At 45.3% G+C, this 19,373-nt stretch overlaps 1 protein-coding gene across 1 annotated transcript; it reads left to right on the plus strand.

The window, feature by feature from the left end:
* Positions 1-6,189: 6,189 nt before the first annotated feature.
* LOC143983660 (uncharacterized) lies at positions 6,190-9,131 on the plus strand. Its single transcript, XM_077483623.1, has 4 exons — positions 6,190-6,717; positions 6,824-6,986; positions 7,073-7,214; positions 7,506-9,131. Exons 1-4 carry the CDS (start codon positions 6,492-6,494, stop codon positions 8,088-8,090), a joined length of 1,116 nt encoding a protein of 371 aa, XP_077339749.1. The 5' UTR covers positions 6,190-6,491; the 3' UTR covers positions 8,091-9,131.
* The last annotated feature ends 10,242 nt before the right edge of the window (positions 9,132-19,373 follow it).

Genomic DNA, 19,373 nt, shown 5'->3' on the forward strand with positions numbered 1-19,373 from the left:
AAGCTTTGTGGTAGTTTTAACCCTTTCTCAGCCTCTAGTGGGGGCAAAAGCTCCACGCTAATGACCGAATAGCGCCACAAAATTGGCAGTAAAGCACCACTAAAAATAGCGGTGTTTTACCGCCAACACACCCACCGCGCCAGTGTGAAAGGGGCTTAAATTAGAGTAGGGATTTTTTTTACAAATCTGTGTATATATTAGGATGATTTTGGTAACATGGGGCCAGTTCTCAATTTCAGAAGACTGTCCCTGGAAGCTTTATGATAACCACCATGTCTCACGACTCAGCCCTGGGCTCTGTACTATAAGGTAATCTGTGCGTGTGTACTACAATGCACATGCACACGCCGATATCTCCCCTTCACTGATTGGCTGTAGTTTATCCCCACTGACACTGAGGCAGCGCCATTTTCCTCTTAGCTACAATGTTGACACAGGGAAATTTTTTTACAGCTAATGACACCACCGATGCAGGGTCATTTTTTCCATCCAGTGGCACCACCGATGCAGGTTCTTTTTTTCCATCCAGTGACACCACCAATGCAGGGTTATTTTTCTTCTTTACTACTGTTAGCCCCTTATGTGTGCGCCAGTTTTAAACTCTTACATATTGCAAATATACTGTATATGCATATACAGGTACAGTATTTTGCTCTGTATGCCACTATTTTCTCAAAATCCCTACCTGAGGGGGGGCGAGCAGGCACAGTTGGGTACTGGATGACCTTGTCCTATCTCAGCTGGGGAGACTGAGGTGACAGTAGGCTATAGTCATCCTCACGGATACATTTTTGGGACTCAGTGCCATTACAATGATCACTGCTAGAGTCACTGAGAACTATAGTCATTGCTAGAGACAGAGCTGTCTTTCAAAATCATAGGGTCCTAACAACCCCCCTTCCCCGCTCAGTGTTATTGTTGGTGCTAATGTGTGTGCTAAGCAGCCATGATATGTAGTCTCCATGCAGAATAGTATGCAGAAATTGTGCAACTGGGGAGGCAATTAGTGACATGCAGTAAGTTTTAGTAGTAAAGATGTACAGGGCCATGCACAGTAACTAGTGTATGTAGTGGCCAGGGCCGTCTTTAGTGCAGGGCAAACAGGGCAGCTGCCCTGGGCCCATTTTCTGCAGGGGGGCCCAAAGTAGCTGCACTGAAACCCACGCTCCTGCCCGCTAGGTCTTTTTTTAAGCCAGAGTTCCACAACCTGCGCTGGTCATTTGCTGGCTGCTCTGCTTTGTTAGCTGCCGTTCAGAATCCTCTCTGCTCTCTACATCTCTACATGAGAGCAGACGAGGGAGAGGGGCAAAGAATCTACACGATCCTCGTGAAGCCAGCAACCTGCATGGACGTTCTGTGTAAGTTATGCTTTTTGTCACAACAGAATCGTGTGACTTCCCTTCCAGTCAGATCCTGCTGCTTTCCGCGACTGCATGTGGGTGGGATCCGCAATTGGGGGTAGGGGGCAATGATGCCATTCTAACTGCACCTGCAAGAGCCCGGGAGAAAAGAAATTCCACATGCTGCTTAAGTACTGTGTGTAAATATGGATGGGGGAGTGATTGTGCACACTGTGACAGCCAGATCTGGGTAGGGGGGTTAGATTGTATTTATGCACACTGTGATCGTCCAGTATGTCCTATAATATAACCCCCCCAAGTCAGTCTGTCCTCTAGTACAGTCCTCCCATTTCCCAGGTCAATCTGTCCCCCAGTGTAATCCCCCCACGTCGGTATATACCCCAGTATGATGGATGGGAGAGGAGAGAGCTGATATGCTCCTTTCCCTCTTGCGCTGCTCCACCTTTGTGCACCGTGGGAATTGTGAAGCCCAGCAGCTGAATTTGATCATTCCCACTTCCCAGGGTGCACACAGAGGGAGAGGGGCAGATCCGCTTAGTTCTCTCCAATCCGTGCAAGTGAGGAGGCAGGGGGAACTGTCATTGCAGGCTCTGGGCTCTATGAGAGAGATGCTCTCAGCTCAGAGTTGGCACTGATAGGTGGCATCCATGAGCACTGATAGGCAGCATTGAGAAGCACCGATAGGTGGCACTGATAGATGGTATTGATGAGCACTGAAAGGCGGCACAGGTGGGCACTTATAGGCAGAATTGATAAGCACTGATAGGCTGCACTGGGCATTGATAAGCCCTGACAGGTGGCACTGATAGGCGGCATTGAGGAGCACTGATAGGTGGCATTGATGAGCACTGATAAGTGTCACTGATGGGCACTGATAAGGGGCGTTGATGAGCACTGATAGGCAGAATTGATGAGTACCGATAGGTGGCACTGATAGGCGGCATTGAGGAGCACTGATAGGTGGCATTGATGAGCAGTGAAAGGTGGCACTGATAGGCTGCACTGATGGACACTCACGTGCGGCATTGATGGGAACTGATAGGCAGCATTGATGGGCACTGATAGGCGGAATTGAGGAGCACTGATAGGCAGCACTGATGGGCACTAATGGTGATGCACTGATAATCAGGGCATTGATGATCAGTGCCCTGATTTTTTGTGTAAATAAGGTACTGACATTCTTGCCACTTAACGGCTCTCCTTTCCTCACACACAGACACAGCATGGAAGGAAAGTACTGCCGATAACCAGCAAGTCTGTTTATATGTGATCAGCTGATCACCTGGTAAAGGGCCGCTGTGATTGGCCCATTACCGTGATCTGTGATCAGCTGTGTCTGAAGGACACAGCAGCTACAGAGTGCACTGGTTGTGTGCCCCAGGGGGCACACAGGAGGCAGGGCTCTGGGAGTTTGTCCATGAATGCCCTCCCAGAACTGGTAGCCCCTTGGCTTTGGTGCAAAGGGGGGGTCAGGGGGGCCCTTCATGGTTTCTTTCTCCAGGGCCCTAATGTTTCTAGTTACGCCTCTGCCCTCAATCCTGCACTCTGCCCATAGAGGACCCTTCAACCCTGCACATAGAGAACCCCTCAACCCTGCACTCTTCACATAGCGCACCCCTTAAACCTGCACTCTGTACTAAAGGAATCCTCAACCCTGCACTTTGCATATAGTGCACCCCTCAACTCTGCATATAGTGCACTCCTCAACTCTGCACTCTGTACGTAGCGCACTCCTCAACCCTGCACTCTGTATATAGTGCACTCCTAAAATCTTGGTATTTAACAATGCCTCACTGTTTAGTGCAGTTTAACCACACCCACAAGTTGATGCAGAGATAATGATGTGCAGTAACCTCTAGCAACCAATCAGTGAACAGCCATATGACAAGTGTAACCACGCCTGAAGTCTTAGGAAGGCAGTCGGATCCTCTGTCGGCTATAGTAGCAGTGAGCGGTAGGAGACGTTGTATCTATCTGGTTCTTCTGACATATTGTGAACAACGCTATGACATTATCCTTTGTTTGTGAGTGTACACTGTGAAGTTATATAAATAGCATTAAAGATGTTTTAAATTAGATTACGCTATGTCCGCTGTTCTTCTCTTTCACTGAATTTTGAGGGGGATGAGCGCAGAGGTGGATAAGAAAACGAAGATTGCTGCCACTTTTTGATTGTATATGTATACGCCAGATTGAACCTTTTTTCTGGTAAGGGTTGTATCAAGGGTGGTCTCTTCCACACGCCCCCTGTTTCAACCTGTGCACGTGTGAAGGTGGTGTTTGTCGGTGTCAGCATTCTGCATTCATTCCGCTTTATGAATCTGCAATAGAATTTTTTATACAGCGTCTGATAGTGATTTCCATGATCTGATATATGGACTATATGTTTAGCTACACAGAGCATGGATTACAAAAAAAGGACTGATGTTAAAATAATTGCTTTATTGTGGCAGTTATTTGTAATTAGCGCTGCTTGAATCTGTTTTTTATAGATTTGTGTTAATTTAGTAATGAACTGCTGTAATCTCTAGCAACCCATCAGTGAGCAATAATGATGTGCAGTAACCGCTAGCAACCAATCAGTGAGTGTTAAGGATGTGCAGTAACCTCTAGCAACCACTCAGCAAGCAGAAATGATGTGCAGTAACCTCTAGCAACCATTTAATAAATGGCAATGATGTGCTGCAACCTCTGGCAACCAATCACAATCGCTACCTGATCTGCTGCAGTAAACTGATTCTTGAGTCTAGCTGCTATCTGTTGTATTTCTTAGGTGGGGAGGGGGGGGCCCAAGAAAATGTTTGCCTAGAGTCCAATGAGTAGTAGAGACAGCCCTGGTAGTGGCAGTGCAGAGCAGGCCATGAGCTGTATGTACTGGCAGTGTCAGGGCAGTCATTAAACACAATGTAGTGACAGGGTAGTGAGCAGTGTGTAATAGCATTTCTGTTCAATCAGCATTATATGATGGCAATGCAGACATCCCAAGTCTCCCGCATTTGACGACGAGCTGATGGACACCGTGAGTGTGGCATGATCTCCAGACTGTCAACCGCAGCAGCCCGAGCCACCCCCTCCTCCAGGCCAGGGGTGCCAGCGGCATCGCTATGGGGATTGATTGTACGAAAGCAGGTGCAGCACGGTGATTTCCCATGTGTCCCAGACTGTTACTCTGCCCTCCTCTCGTAACCCCCCCAGCTCCCTCAATCACGAAGTGCCCGCCCTCTGCCAGTCCAGCTCAGAGAAAGTTAGGAAGCCAGGGCAGCCAATGGAAGGTGAGCAGCAGCTGTCTGAAAATAACCCTGCATCGGTGGTGTCACTGGATAGAAAAAATAACCCTGCAACGTTGGTGTCACTGGATGGAAAAAATGACCCTGCATCAGTGGTGTCATTGTATGGAAAACAATTACCCTGCATCAGTGGTATCATTGGATGGAAAAAAATTACCCTGCATCAGTGGTGTCATTGGATGGAAAAAAAATGACCCTGCATCGGTGGTGTCACTGGATGGAAAAAATTACCCTGTATTGGTGATGTCATTAGCTGGGAAAAAAATTCCCCGTGTCAACGGTGTAGCTAAGAGGAAAATGGAGCTGCCTCAGTGGGGATAAACTACAGCCAATCAGTGAAGGGGAGATATCGGCGTGTGCATGTGCATTGTAGTACACACACACAGATTACCTTATAGTACAGAGCCCAGGGCTGAGTCGTGAGACATGGTGGTTATCATGAAGCTTCCAGGGACAGTCTTCTGAAATTGAGAACTGGCCCCATGTTACCAAAATCATCCTAATATATACACAGATTTGTAAAAAAAAATCCCTACTCTAATTTAAGCCCCTTTCACACTGGCGCGGTGGGTGTGTTGGCGGTAAAACACCGCTATTTTTAGCGGTGCTTTACTGCCAATTTTGTGGCGCTATTCGGTCATTAGCGTGGAGCTTTTGCCCCCACTAGAAGCTGAGAAAGGGTTAAAACCACCACAAAGCTTCACCGCTCCTTCACCGTTCCAAAGATGCTGCTAGCAGGACTTTTTGTAGTGGCCTGTCAGCGCACCACTCCAGTGTGAAAGCCCTCGGGGCTTTCACATTGGAGACACAGCAGCGGCTCTTTCAGGGCGCTTTGCAGGCACTATTTTTAGCGCTGTAGCGCCTGCAAAGCGCCCCAGTGTGAAAGGGGTCTTATAGTAGTCAGCATATAGAACAATTTTATCAATATGTCTTTGTTAATATACCTTGAAATCAATTTAGATATATCAATAAAATACAATTTAAGCCCTCATTAACTCATACTTTAAAATAAGTTTAATATAAAATCAATATATATATAACAAGTTCTGACCTGGACTAGAACCAACAACTTCAACAATATAAGCCTGTCACTCTAACCATTATGCTATCACTCAAAGACTTTTAATGAGTGATTTTTAAGTTTAATATGAGATTAATTCTCAGTGAAACCATTGTACTAGTCTAGACAAGTAATTGATAAGATCGATCTGTTATGACCAGTCTCCTGAAATTGTGAACCGCCCCCGGGGAAACTGAAGATGACACCTTAATGCTCTCATCTGATCACTCTAATATATTTAATATTTAATATTTTATTTATAAAATATACATTTTTTTCTTCTAAATCTCTACTCTCTAATTTATAGTAGCCAGCATATACTACAACTTTGTGTGCTCAATATATCAGTGTGTCTTTGTTAATATACCTTGAAATCAATTTGGATATATTGATAAAATACAATTTAAGCCCTCACTAACTAATATTTAAAAAATATATTGTCACCTGGATTAGAACCCTTGACCTCACCTACTTAAGGCCCCTTTCACACGGGCGGATAGAATGGTGCTTTTAGCTGCGGATTTTCTTCATTTCTACCGCAGCTAAAAGCACACAATGCTTTCCTATGGCCCCATTCACACACAGCGTTTAGCGGCGATTTCGTTACATGCGGTTCGGTGCGAATAGAAAAAATAGAATTGTATGCGTCCAGGTGCGATGTAGCGCAGCTATAAGCACATAACCGCAGGTAATCGCAGTCTTTTGTGTCAATTGCGGCCAGCAGCGTGAAAGAAGAAAAAAAAAACCCGGAAGCACATCCTATACAGCAGGTGTACCTGGGAAATGACACAGGAAGTTGAGAGGGATGAAAGGGGAGAAGACAGCATGGCGGCAAGAGACATCTCACACGAGGCCATCATCGCACTGGTGCAAGCCCGACCAGAGTTATGGGACTCAGAATGCCCAGGATATGCAGACCGAGTGCTGAAGAGAGCAAAGTGGGAAGAAGTCTACAAATATGTCACACCGAACTGGGACGAGATGTCTGCAACTGAACAGGATAACCGAGGTGAGTGCAAGGTTTGTTGTGTCTATGCAGCAGGGTACACATGCATCCTAGTAAAGATTTTACCCCCTAATGACCAGGCCATTGTATGTTTTTTTATATATTGCAGGAAAGGAGGTTTATACACGTTGGAGGTCCCTGCGCGACCGTTACAAAAAAGAAGTCAACGAAGAGAAGGCTGCGGAGAGAAGCGGAGCACCCTCAACTCGTCGCAGGCCTAACCCCCATGCAGAGGCTTTGTCTTTTTTGAGGCGCACCACTGAGATGCGCACGTAAGTATATCCATTTATTTTACTTAGCGATTTGGCATATTCATGTTCACTTTTTTTTTAAACGTGTAATCTTTATTGTTACCTAGAACTGTGTCAAGTGTCCCTGTGAGAGCAAGCGCAAGGCGCGAAAGTTCGTCGCCATCACCATCAGGAGACGCTGACACCAGTCAAGAAACCACAGAAACAGTGTCATCCCAAGAATATCATCCATCCACTCAAGAACCTGCGGTATGTATTTTAAAAATGTCACAATTTCTGTCCACAAAAGACGTTACATTTTGAAAAGGCAGCTGGTGTTGGCACAAATGTTGTAGAAACAACAACGACTTGTTTTTTGGGCAAGGTGTGACTTGTTCTTCTGGCTTTGGAGGTCTTCAGTGAGATCAGGTTTTTGCAACAAAACAAGTACCTGTGTGTGATCTATTCTAAACAGGTGCTGCAATATTTGTGCAAGCCATCATATGCTGTTCAGTGTGACCTCAGTATCAGATGCATAATCTATATATTATAATATTGCAGGCAAATCCAGATAGGAGAGTCCGGTCTACTACTACCACCCGTCGAACACGTACTCAACAAGAGACACCTTTTGAGGAATATTTCAACCGTATCATTGAAGAAATGAGAAACCAATCACAAAACCAGGCAAAAGATGATGAATTCCTCAACATCTCAGACCCCGATGTTATGTTTTTAAGAATGTTGCTTTGTGTAATCAGGGAGATTCCTGCAGATAAGCGCACTGAGGTCAGGGGTGATATACATGCCTATTTAACGTATATTGTGTCCGCTTGCAAAGAGCAACGCCCATATCCTAAATTTCAGCCATGGGCTATGGGTTTTAATTCACCTAGTGGGTCTTTCAGTAGACCAATGCCCAGTCAGCAGTGCCATGACACAACATCTGCCATTAACCCTTATGTAGGACCCCCACCACTGTATACATCTTACCCGTCTAATCCTGGTTACCAAAGGATGCATGTGCAGCCACACCCAGTGTCTTCACCCTCATCTTCCCATTCAGGATCACCCATAGATGTTGGCAGTGAACCAAGCCATTCTTCCCTGCGTAACCCTAATTATTCAATATATGAAAACTTATAGTATTCCTATGGCAGTGATATGACGGTTGTATTTTTCTTGTTGTGTAATGTTACTTAATGTTTTACCTACACTACTTTAATGTTTTACCTACACGAACTAATGTTTACAACAAACCCCAGATTCCTCCATGTACACTGAACTGTACGCACAGAAGAATCTCCCACTGTCCCAAGCTTATACATGTTGCTACTTGGCCCCACTTGCTCTCACAATACCTGAACTTTCTGATTGGGTGCTAGCATTGTTTAGGTTGAGAGACTTGGCCCAGTGGGAGATTACCCCATCTACACAGTGGAGTGTACATGGCGACATCTTTTGCACTTTCTCCATCTAGCCAAATATTTCAGAACTGTTTACCGCACTCAGTGCCCATCTTTGGCCCCTTTCACACGGGGCGGATCAGTAATGATCTGCCCCGTGATGATCCGCTCGCTCAGCGGGATTGCTCCGTTGTCCCCGCTGAGCCGGCTGCGGACAGGGCGGTCTCCGCACACTGTGCAGGGACCGCCCTGTCAGCTCTCCACTCTCCTCTATGGTGATCGGACGAGCACGGACTGTCTGTCTGTGTCCATCCGATCGGCTCTGCAGACGGATAGAATAGGTTTTTACTCCGTCTGCAGAATCGGACTGTTGCGGAGGCGGACGATATCGGGTGCCACCGCAATTGTCCGATTCTGTAGACGGAGGGAAATCCAATTTTTCTAGCCATCTGCAGAGCGGATTGGATCTACACGGACAGATGGTACGTGCTCTTCCGATCCCCATAGAAGAGAACAGAGAGCTCACAGGGCACAGTGTGCCGGGACAGCCCTGTCTGCCACCGGCTCAGTGGGGACAATGGAACAATCCCTGCCGACCAAGCGGATCTTCACGGGACGGATCATTACTGATCTGCCCTGTGTGAAAGGGGCCTGACAGCACTTCAGGAATACTGTAACCTTTTTTTTTTTTTACGGGGGGTAGTGGGGGATATTTTGTGGACTCGTTATCTGTTGCACTTGAAATTCAATACTTTAAACTAAAAGGAGATTTTATATATATATCTCTATATATATATATATATAGATCTCTATATATATCTCTCTATATATATCTATATATATATATATATATATATATATATATATATATATATATATATATATATATATATATATATATTCCAAAGGAATTAAAAAACATTTTTCTATACTTGCAAGCATTCAATGTTTTTGTAAGGTTTTTCTATTTTTTTTATACACCCTGTGCAGTGCAGGAATACTGTAACCTTTTTTTTTTTTGTGGGGTAGTGGGGGATATTTTGTGGACTCGTTATCTGTTGCACTTGAAATTCAATACTTGAAACTAAAAGGAGATTTTATATATATATATTCCAAAGTAATTAAAAAACATTTTTCTATACTTGCAAGCATTCAATGTTTTTGTAAGGTTTTTCTATTTTTTTTATACACCCTGTGCAGTGCAGGAATACTGTAACCTTTTTTTTTTTGTGGGGTAGTGGGGGATATTTTGTGGACTCGTTATCTGTTGCACTTGAAATTCAATACTTGAAACTAAAAGGAGATTTTATATATATATATTCCAAAGTAATTAAAAAACATTTTTCTATACTTGCAAGCATTCAATGTTTTTGTAATGTTTTTCAATTTTTTAAATACGCCCTGTGCATTGCAAAAGATAGAAATAAAAACAATTTAAATTGTTGAAAATTGTCGACTACTTTATTTAAGGCAAACGTGAAAACTGACACAAAAACCTGAAATATGTGATGAAAAAAACATGCAACAATGGTTAAAAATTTATACATAGTCCAATTGCCATGGCAGCTGTCCATCTTCACTCAAAAAATAATCAGTGAAATGTTCACGGACTTGTAGGGCCTGATTACTTGGACGAGTGCCAGTAACAGGACCTATGGGTTCCTCATAAACAGGGGTTTCGGTGGCCACGATCTCCTTACCCCTCAAAAAATTGTGGAGAACACAACTCGCTAGAACCACATTGACGGCATGCTCAACTTCCAGATGCATGGCTGTCATCAAAACACGCCATTTGGCAGCGCAAATGCCAAATGCGCACTCCACCATTCTTCGAGCTCTGCTGAGTCTATAGTTAAAAATTCGCCTCCTGGCAGTGAGACCATGCCTGGTATAGGGCCTTAGCAGGTGCGTGGTTAAGGCAAATGCCTCATCTCCCAGCACTACAAGTGGAAGATCTGGTCCAGTAGTACCAGGGAGAGGCCTTGACTGTGGCACCTGAAATTCGCCATGTTGAAAACGCCGCCCCATTATGGAATTTCTGAAAATTCTCGAATCTCCAGAACTCCCATACGCTCCAACATCCACAGCGATGAACTTCATATTTGCATCGCTGAGTCCCAGAAGCACAATAGAAAAGTATTTCTTATAATTGAAAAAGCGGAAACCGGATTTTGGAGGCTTGATGAGCCGGATGTGTTTCCCATCTAATGCCCCAATGCAGTTTGGGAAGTTGGTCTTCTCCCAAAATTCCTCCGCTATTTCCTCCCACAGACTGGATGTTGGCTCCGGCATGACTGATGTTCTCAGTTCTTCCCAGATGACGTAACAGGTATCATGCACAATGGTGGATACGGTGGAAATTCCCATCAGAAATTGATGATGGAGGGAGGTGAAACTGGCACCAGTGGCAAGGTATCTGCAATACAAAATTGATAACAATTCAGAAAATATAAAATATAGTAAAATAAATAAAATTTAAAAAAAAATCAATATACATATGGAGTTCTACATGGTAACAAATAAACATCAGCATCTATATAAGCTGATGACTTTTAACACATTGCAGCCCAAAGATAAATCCCTCGGCTCTGGTAGTAGGTGCTGGCATCCAAACAGGAAGCCTGGTGGTGGGTTGGTCTAGTACAAAATATTATTTGGTGGTACCTTGCTTGTTAATGCAAAACTCTGCCTTTGTGTTCAGAGCTCACCTACATAATGAGAAACTACTGAAATTTGATGATGTTTCCTATTTGCAAAAAATAAAACTGACTGTGCAAGGCACGATAGATAGTTTTCAAGGATAAAAAATAATGGTAATGGGAGTAATGTGCGAAAAATCGCTGTTGTGATATAGATTAGGTTATAGATTCATCTATATATATATATATATATATATATATATATATATATACATATACATATACATACATACATACACACACACTATTGCCAATATTGCCTAAGCCTGCATGTACATGAATTTAAGCATTTGTTCAACATATGGAAAACCTACCTTAACGTAAGTAACAGCCGTTCTTCTGGACTAATGCTTCTTCGCATATTGGTCGTGGTTCTGGTCAGGCGTCCTCTAACAAGTCCCAACAGCTCATCGAAGCATGCCACCGACATCCTGGTGTAATTGTGGAACTTGTCCCCATGAGTCCTCAGCTCACCGAACATGAGGGCAAAGTAGCCGATCGATAGGCGCTGAGACGTTAGGGGATGGACCCAGTAACGACGAGGACGTCGCCTACTCTGGATCGCTCTTCTTCTCTTCATCCTCATCATCAGCAAAATGAGCATTGCAAGCAAACTACCCATATTTGCATTCATTTTTCAAAAAAACTGGCACAAAACTCAGCACTCCTCTCCACTCCTGCAAAACTCCAACACACACTCAGCCAGAGAACAAAGAAACAGGTTTAAATATAGAGGACTGCAATGCATCATGGGTACATTCCAGGGAACAAAAACATAAATAAATAAAAGGGTTGCTATGGGAATAAAAACTGCAGTTAAACGCAACCGCATAAAAACGCATGTAAACGCATGTAAACGCTGGTAAACGCACTGTGCAAACGCAGCTGATCGCTGTGCCTGGAGCCTTGAATTTTGTAGAAAAAAATAAACATGATTCCTGCGGCAGAACAGCCGCCCGTGTGAAAGGGGCCTAAGCCTGTTGCTCTAACCACTATACTAACTCTCATTACTTATGTTTGTTGTCTTTTTTGTTTAATATGAGGTTAATTGTTTGTGAAACAACTGTTAGTTCAGATAAGTAATTGCCATGATCAATCCGTTAGGGCCATAAAACACATTGTCCTGCTGCCTTCTAGCCATTCACAATTGCCTTAATTTAGGGACAATAGTGCAATGTTTCCTACAAGTTGGGGTGCTGAGCTGTGCTGACCATTGTTTTCTGTTATGTATGGAAGCTGTGTCCCCCCCCCCCCCCCCACACACACACACACACAATACACACGTTTTCAGCATGGCTCTTCTTGTTGGAGCAGAAGACAGAGAGGAATGATAAGACAGCAAACTATTTATACAGTAGAAGAAGCAGAGAACCCAGCACTGCTTCCCTATACTGTGTGCTATAACTAAGATAGGTTTACATATCCATGTACAGAGCAGACATGTATGTCTGCAGAATGATGGTCTGTGGGTGTTACTACATTATTGCTCATTGGTCCTAAAATCTTCTTAATAGAGACTACTATATTTATAAACTCAGAATTCTGACTTTGAAACTCAGAATTCTGAGATTAAAACTCAGAATTCTGACTTTGAATCTCAGAATTCTGAGATTAAAAGTCAGAATTCTGAGATTAAAAGTCAGAATTCTGACTTTCAAAATCAGAATTCTGACGTTCAAACTCAGAATTCTGAGATTAAAACTCAGAATTCTGACTTTGAATCTCAGAATTCTGAGATTAAAAGTCAGAATTCTGAGATTCAAAGTCAGAATTCTGACTTTGAAAGTCAGAATTCTGACTTTGAAAGTCAGAATTCTGAGTTTGAATGTCAGAATTCTGACTTTGAATGTCAGAATTCTGACTTTGAATCTCAGAATTCTGACTTTGAATCTCAGAATTCTGACTTTCAAACTCAGAATTCTGACTTTTAATCTCAGAATTCTGACTTTCAAACTCAGAATTCTGACTTTCAAACTCAGAATTCTGACTTTGAATCTCAGAATTCTGTAAAAAAAAATTTAAAATTTAAATTTACAATTCTGACTTTGAAAGTCAGAATTCTGAGATTAAAAGTCAGAATTCTGAGTTTGAAAGTCAGAATTCTGAGATTCAAACTCAGAATTCTGAGTTTTAAAGTCAGAATTCTGAGATTCAAAGTCAGAATTCTGACTTTCAAACTCAGAATTCTGAAAAAAAAATTTTTGATGGCCCCAGGGCTCTTCCATAAGTAGCACATTATAGAAAAGAGAATTTAAAAAAATATAAAAACAAAATTAATAAATATAAAATGTGTTAAAACATAACAAAAAATAGCTATAAAAAACAAAAAAAAACAGTTTTTCAATGATGCAATAACATAGTAAAAAATTGACCCAGTTTGGCCTCATGTGACTGAACATTTTTAATGTTGCTGGAGTAAATGCAGTGAGTCAGTACTGCAGGACAACCAAACACTGTAATAAAAAAAAACATGTCGGATATGAAACAGTGAAAATTATATTCTGCAAACTAACAGGCCTCTTTGTGAGGATACAAATATTAAGATTCATGAACTTACATTAAACAGATATGTCTGCTCAAAGGTCACAGAGCATTGTTAATATAGGCAAGGATCAGCAGGTGGTCTTCTTAAAGCAGAACTCTGGGATTTTCAAAAAATTAGTACACTCCCCACACAAAACATTAAAAAGTTATTACATTTGTGAAATTTCTTAGCGTTTAAGAGATATGACAGATTTAATTTTCAGGAAGTCTGCTTTGTGATTCAAAAAATGCATCATCTTTTCTGGCAGGGAGGATCTCTTAGAACAGGGATTGCATTGTATCCTCTTCTCTCTCTCTAATGCCGCGTACACACGATCAAACTATCCGGCGGAAAAGTCCGGCGGACTGTGTGTGGGCTCCAGAGGACATTTTTTACCCAAAAGTCCGGCGGACTTAGAAAGTAGTTTTGACTCAAAAACTCGCGTCCGGCGGATAATCCGGCCGTGTGTGTGCTAGTCCGCTGGACTTTTGAAATGAATGGACTTTCCTGCGCATGGAGGAAAGTCCATTCATTTTGAACGCGGCTCCAGGTAACCTGGACTAGCGAAGGAAGTCAATGTTGCTGCGTACAGTGGCGAGATTGAATCGTCGCTGGCCCCGTCACCTGGTATGGACTTAAAGGGGAAGCCCTACACTGAGAAAATGGCGTGGGGGTCCCCCCTGGGTCCATATCAGACCCTTATCCGAGCATGCAGCCCGGCAGGAAAGGGGGTGATTACTAGCGACCGCCCTCCACTCCTGAGCCGTACCAGGCCACGTGCCCTCAACATGGGGGGCGCTTTGGGGAAAGGGGGGCCCTGCAGCCCCCCATCTCAAAGCACCTTGTCCCCATGTTGATGAGGGCCTCTTCCCGGCAACCCTGGCCGTTGGTTGTCGGGGTCTGCGGGTGGGGGGTTTATCGGAATCTGGGAGGCCCCTTTAATAAGGGGGATCCCAGGCCCCCACCCTATGTGAATGAGTATTGGGGTACCATGTACCCCTATCCATTCACCTGTGAAAAAAAGTGTAAAAATAAAACACAACACGTTTTTAAAATGATTTATTGCACAGCTCCAGTGGTCTTCTTCCATCTTGGGGGGGGGGGTCTTGTCGCCGGACTCCTCCGCTATCTTCTGCTCTTTTACTAGCTCTTTCACTAGCGGAGGAGCCCGGCTTTCTTCTTCTACGCTGCCGCCATCCGGGGGTCTTCTTCCGACTTCGGGGGTCTTGTCCCCCTCTTCGGTTCTTCTTGCCTGGCCTCCGCGCCTTCTTCCAGTTCTTTTACAAGTGGTGGCCTGGTCTTCTATCCTTCTGCCACCTTCTCTTCTTCTTGTTCTTCTTCCTTGAGATGTTGACTCAACACTCTCTCTGACCACAATGACAGGGACACGGTGTGCAGCGACTTATATAGGGACATCGCTGGGTGATGTCCCCGCTCCTTATGATGTCACAGTCCCAGAGGATGCTGCGTCCCTGTCATTGCAGCCAGAGAGCGTGTTGAGTCAACATCTCAAGCAAGAAGAACAAGAAGAACAAGAAGAAGAGAAGGCAGCGGCGGCGATAGAAGACCGGGCCACCGCTTGTAAAAGAGCTGGAAAAAGGCACGGAGGCCCGGCAAGAAGAACCCGAAGAGAGGGGCAAGACCCCCAAAGTCGGAAGAAGAGACCCGGGTGGTGATGAAGAAGAAAGCCAGGCTCCTCCGCTAGTAAAAGAGCTAGCAGAAGATAGCGGAGGAGTCCGGGGAGAAGACCCCCCAAGACGGAAGAAAACCCCCGGAGCTGTGAAAAAATATTTTAAACCCTTGTGTGTTGTGTTTTATTTACATTTTTTCACAGGTGAATGTGTAGGGGTACATTGTACCCCATACTCATTCACATAGGCCGGTACCTGGGGGCCCCCTTATTAAAGGGGGCTCCCGGATTCCGATAAGCCCCTCGTCCGCAGACCCCGACAACCAATGGCCAGGGTTGTCGGGAACAGGCCCTTGTCCTCATCAATGTGGGGACAAGGTGCTGTGGGGTGGGGGGGCCACACGGCCCCCCCTTCCCCAAAGCACCCCCCATGTTGAGGGCGGCTCAGGTACGGCTCAGGAGGGGGGGCGCTCGCTTGTCCCCACCCCCTTTCCTGACCGGCCGGGCTGCGTGCTCAAATAAGGGTCTTATATAGACCTGGGGGGACCCCCACGCTTCCCCTTTAAGTTCATACGAGGTAACGGGGCCAGTGACTTGTCAATCTCGCCGCCTAAGGCGGCAACATTGACTTTCTTCTACCTGGAGCCGTGTTCAAAATGAACAGACTTTCCTCTGTGGGCAAGTCCGTTCATTTCAAAAGTACGGCGGACTCCCGCCATAGTCCAGTTGTATGTGGGCAGGTCTGCTCGTGCAGAAAGCCCGCGGACTATCCGGCGGTTTGTCCGCCAGACTAAGTCCGCCAGATAGTCTGATCGTGTGTACGTGGTATTAGACTCCATTCACACAGGGGCAACTTTGGATCTGACTTCAAGTTGCCCCAAGTCGCCCCTAGTCGCCTCAAGTCGCGCTACATGTAAAAATCAATGTAAGTGAATGAGAGCCATCTTAATGCACACTACTGAAGTCGCTCCAACTTCAGAAAAGGTTCCAGTACTACTTCAATCCGACTTCTAGGCAACTTTTACCCATTAATTTCAATGGAAGTCGCCTCCAAGTCGGATCTCCATCTATATTGAAGCGACAATGTCACCTCTCTCACAGAATAATCAGCTCTCGAGGGTAAACTCCACGCAAAATTAAAAAAAAAATAAAAAAACGGCATGGGCTACCCCTCCGTGAGCATACAAGGCCCTTAGGTCTGGTATGGATTTTAAGGGGAACCCCCCTACGCCGAAAAAACGCTGTGGGGCCCCCCAAAATCCATACCAGACCCTTATCCAAGCATGCAGCCCGGCCGGTCAGGAAAGGGGGTGGGGTCAAGCGAGCGGTCCCCCTCCTGAACCGTACCAGGCCACATGCCCTGAACATGGGGGAGTGGGTGTTTTGGGAAAGGGGGGTGACCTGTGGCCCCCCCCATCCCAAAGCACCTTGTCCCCATGTTGATGAGGACAAGGGCCTGTTCCCGACAACCCTGGCCGTTGGTTGTCAGGATCTGCGGGCGGGGTGCTTATCGAAATCCGGGAGCCCCCTTTAATAAGGGCGCCCCCCAGATCTCAGCCCCCCACCCTATGTGAATGAGTAAGGGGTACATCATACCCCTACCCATTCACCTGGGGGAAAAAAGTTTAAAAAAAACACAGGTTTTTAAAGTAATTTATTAATCAGCTCCAGGAGTCTTCTTCCGACGTCGGGGGTCTTCTTCCGACTTCTCCGTTCTGTCAGGCCTCTTCTCCCGGAGTCCGGCCTCTTCTTCGGCTCTTCGGCGTAGTCTCCCACTCTCCGCTATCTTCTTGCAGCTCTTTTACTAGCGGAGGAGCCTGGTCTCCCCCGTCCTTCTTCCCTCTTCTTTCTTCTTCTGATATTGACACAATGCTCTCTTCTGCTGTAATGGCTTGTGTGACGTGCGCGCCGACTTATATAGGTATGGGGCGTGGTCACCGGGTGCCCCCTCCCCTTATGACGTCAAGTCCTGGGGCATGCTGGGACTGTGACGTCATACGGGGCGGGGTCATCAACATGGGGACAAGGTGCTTTGGGGTGGGAGGGCCGCAGGGCACCCCCTTCCCCAAAGCACCAACCCCCCCATGTTGAGGGCATGCGACCTGGTATGGTCCAAGAGGGGAGGGGTGCTCGCTCGTCCCCACCCCCTTTCCTGACTGGCCAGGCTGCGTGCTCGGATAAGGGTCTGGTATGGATTTTAGGGGGACCCCCACTCCGTTTTTTCTGCATAGGGGGTTCCCCTTAAAATCCATACCAGACCTAAGGGCCTGGTATGCTCCCGGAAGGTGAACCCATGCCGGTTTTTTATTAAACATTTGGCGTGGAGTTCCCCCTCGAGAGCTGATTATTCTCTGATTGGCCACGGCCAAAGTCGCCTGGCCTGGGGCGACTTAAAGTCGCGTTGTAAGTTGCCCCAAGTCGTGTTGAAGTCACTCCAAGTCACGTTGTTATTTATACTCAAGTCGTGTCCAAGTTGCCTCCAAAAGTCATGTTGCCCCTGTGTGAATGGAGTCTAACTGTAATCAGCCTACATTTCCCATGAATCCTTGGGATGGGAGTGAACATGGGAGGGTACACTAGGCTTGTACATGTAAATGTGAATTGGCCCACTTCAACATAAATCACCCCCCTCATTCTGCAGCCAGCATAACACAACATAACACACGGTATGAAAGGTTACAGCCCCTTATAAATGTAAAGCATTTGAAAAGAAATGCATATTAATCTAATATTCATTTATTGCATTTAATTAATACATTTAAATGAAATTAATAAATGTAATGCATTTAATATAATTTCAAATCACTGCAGCTTATCAGTGTCCATCAGTGCCATATGCCAGGGACCACCAGTGCCGAATGTTAGGGACCACCATGCTAGGGACCACCAGTGCAGCATGTCAGGTACCACCAGTGCTGCTTGTCAGGGATCACCAGTCAGGGGCCACCATGTCAGGGACCACCATGTCAGGGACCACCAGTCAGGGACCTCCAGTACCGCATGTCAGGGACTACCATTGCCGAATGTCAGGGACCACCAGTGCTGCTTGTCAGGGAGCACCATGTCAGGGACCACCAGTGCCGGTTGTCAGGGACCACCATGTCAGGGACCACCAGTGCCGCATGTCAGGGACAACCATGTCAGGGACCACCAGTCAGGGACCATCAGTGTCGCTTGCCAGGACCACCATGTCAGGGACCACCAGTGGCGCTTGTCAGGGACCACCATGTCAGGGACCACCAGTGTAAAGCCGGGATTATTATCAGAAATCACTTGTATGGCTCCCGCTGTGTCAGGTATTGTATGTGAGAACACCGATCGCTGATGCCCCGCCTCCCATCATACAAGTACTTACTGATGATAATCCCCGTTCTGTACGGAGATAGCATGTCTGCTTCCTCCCTGCTCTTTCAGAGTACTGCAACTGGGCGTGTCAGTCCGCTGGATGAGTTTAGGAGAGGGATAGAAGCCAGTGGTCTTACAAACAGGATGTCAGCAGCCAATAACGTTTTTTCAGAAAGTTCAGCAGCCTATTACAGAGGAACTACAGAGCTCAGAAGAACATGTATGGCAAAGTTGGTGAAGGTAGGGGTTCAGCAACAAGGACATGAAAAAAAAAAATTCTGCTTTAAACCTTTGAAGCTGAAGACGATAAGGACATGAGGATAGGAAACAGTAAAAGACCCTACTAGGACACAGTAAGAGCAGGTGTCTTCTTTTTTCTAGGATTTGCCTGCTTTGAATAGAAAGAAGATTGTTCCCGTTTTTCAGTGTTTGTTTTTTGAAGAAAAATCTTTCTTTTAGAATATTAAAGTTCACCTTTAAAATAAATAAATAAATAAATACACATCTTTTTGCAGGTAAAAAAATGTGCAGTATTCTTTTTTTTTTTTAAGGAGCCTTAAAAGCATTGCCTAGTGATCAGCAGATCGCGGGTGCAATTCATAGCTCCTGCAGACCAATAAAAGGAACCATCAATGAACTACCTAGAGCACACAGCAGCAAGCTGTCGACTGCAAAGGTTGATGGTATTTGTATTTTTCTCATTTACAGAACTCTGTGAATGAATGACATGGCTGGGCGGGTCCTCCAGGTCCTTTGCCAACACTATTTTTGGGTTGAGGAAACACAAATCCAGCGTTTTGATTGAGCTGGTGCCCTGTGATAATG

Source organism: Lithobates pipiens, unplaced genomic scaffold (assembly GCF_037356315.1).
Source record: "Lithobates pipiens isolate NorthernLeopardFrog02 unplaced genomic scaffold, aLitPip1_a1.2 Scaffold_16, whole genome shotgun sequence".
NCBI lineage: Eukaryota > Metazoa > Chordata > Amphibia > Anura > Ranidae > Lithobates > Lithobates pipiens.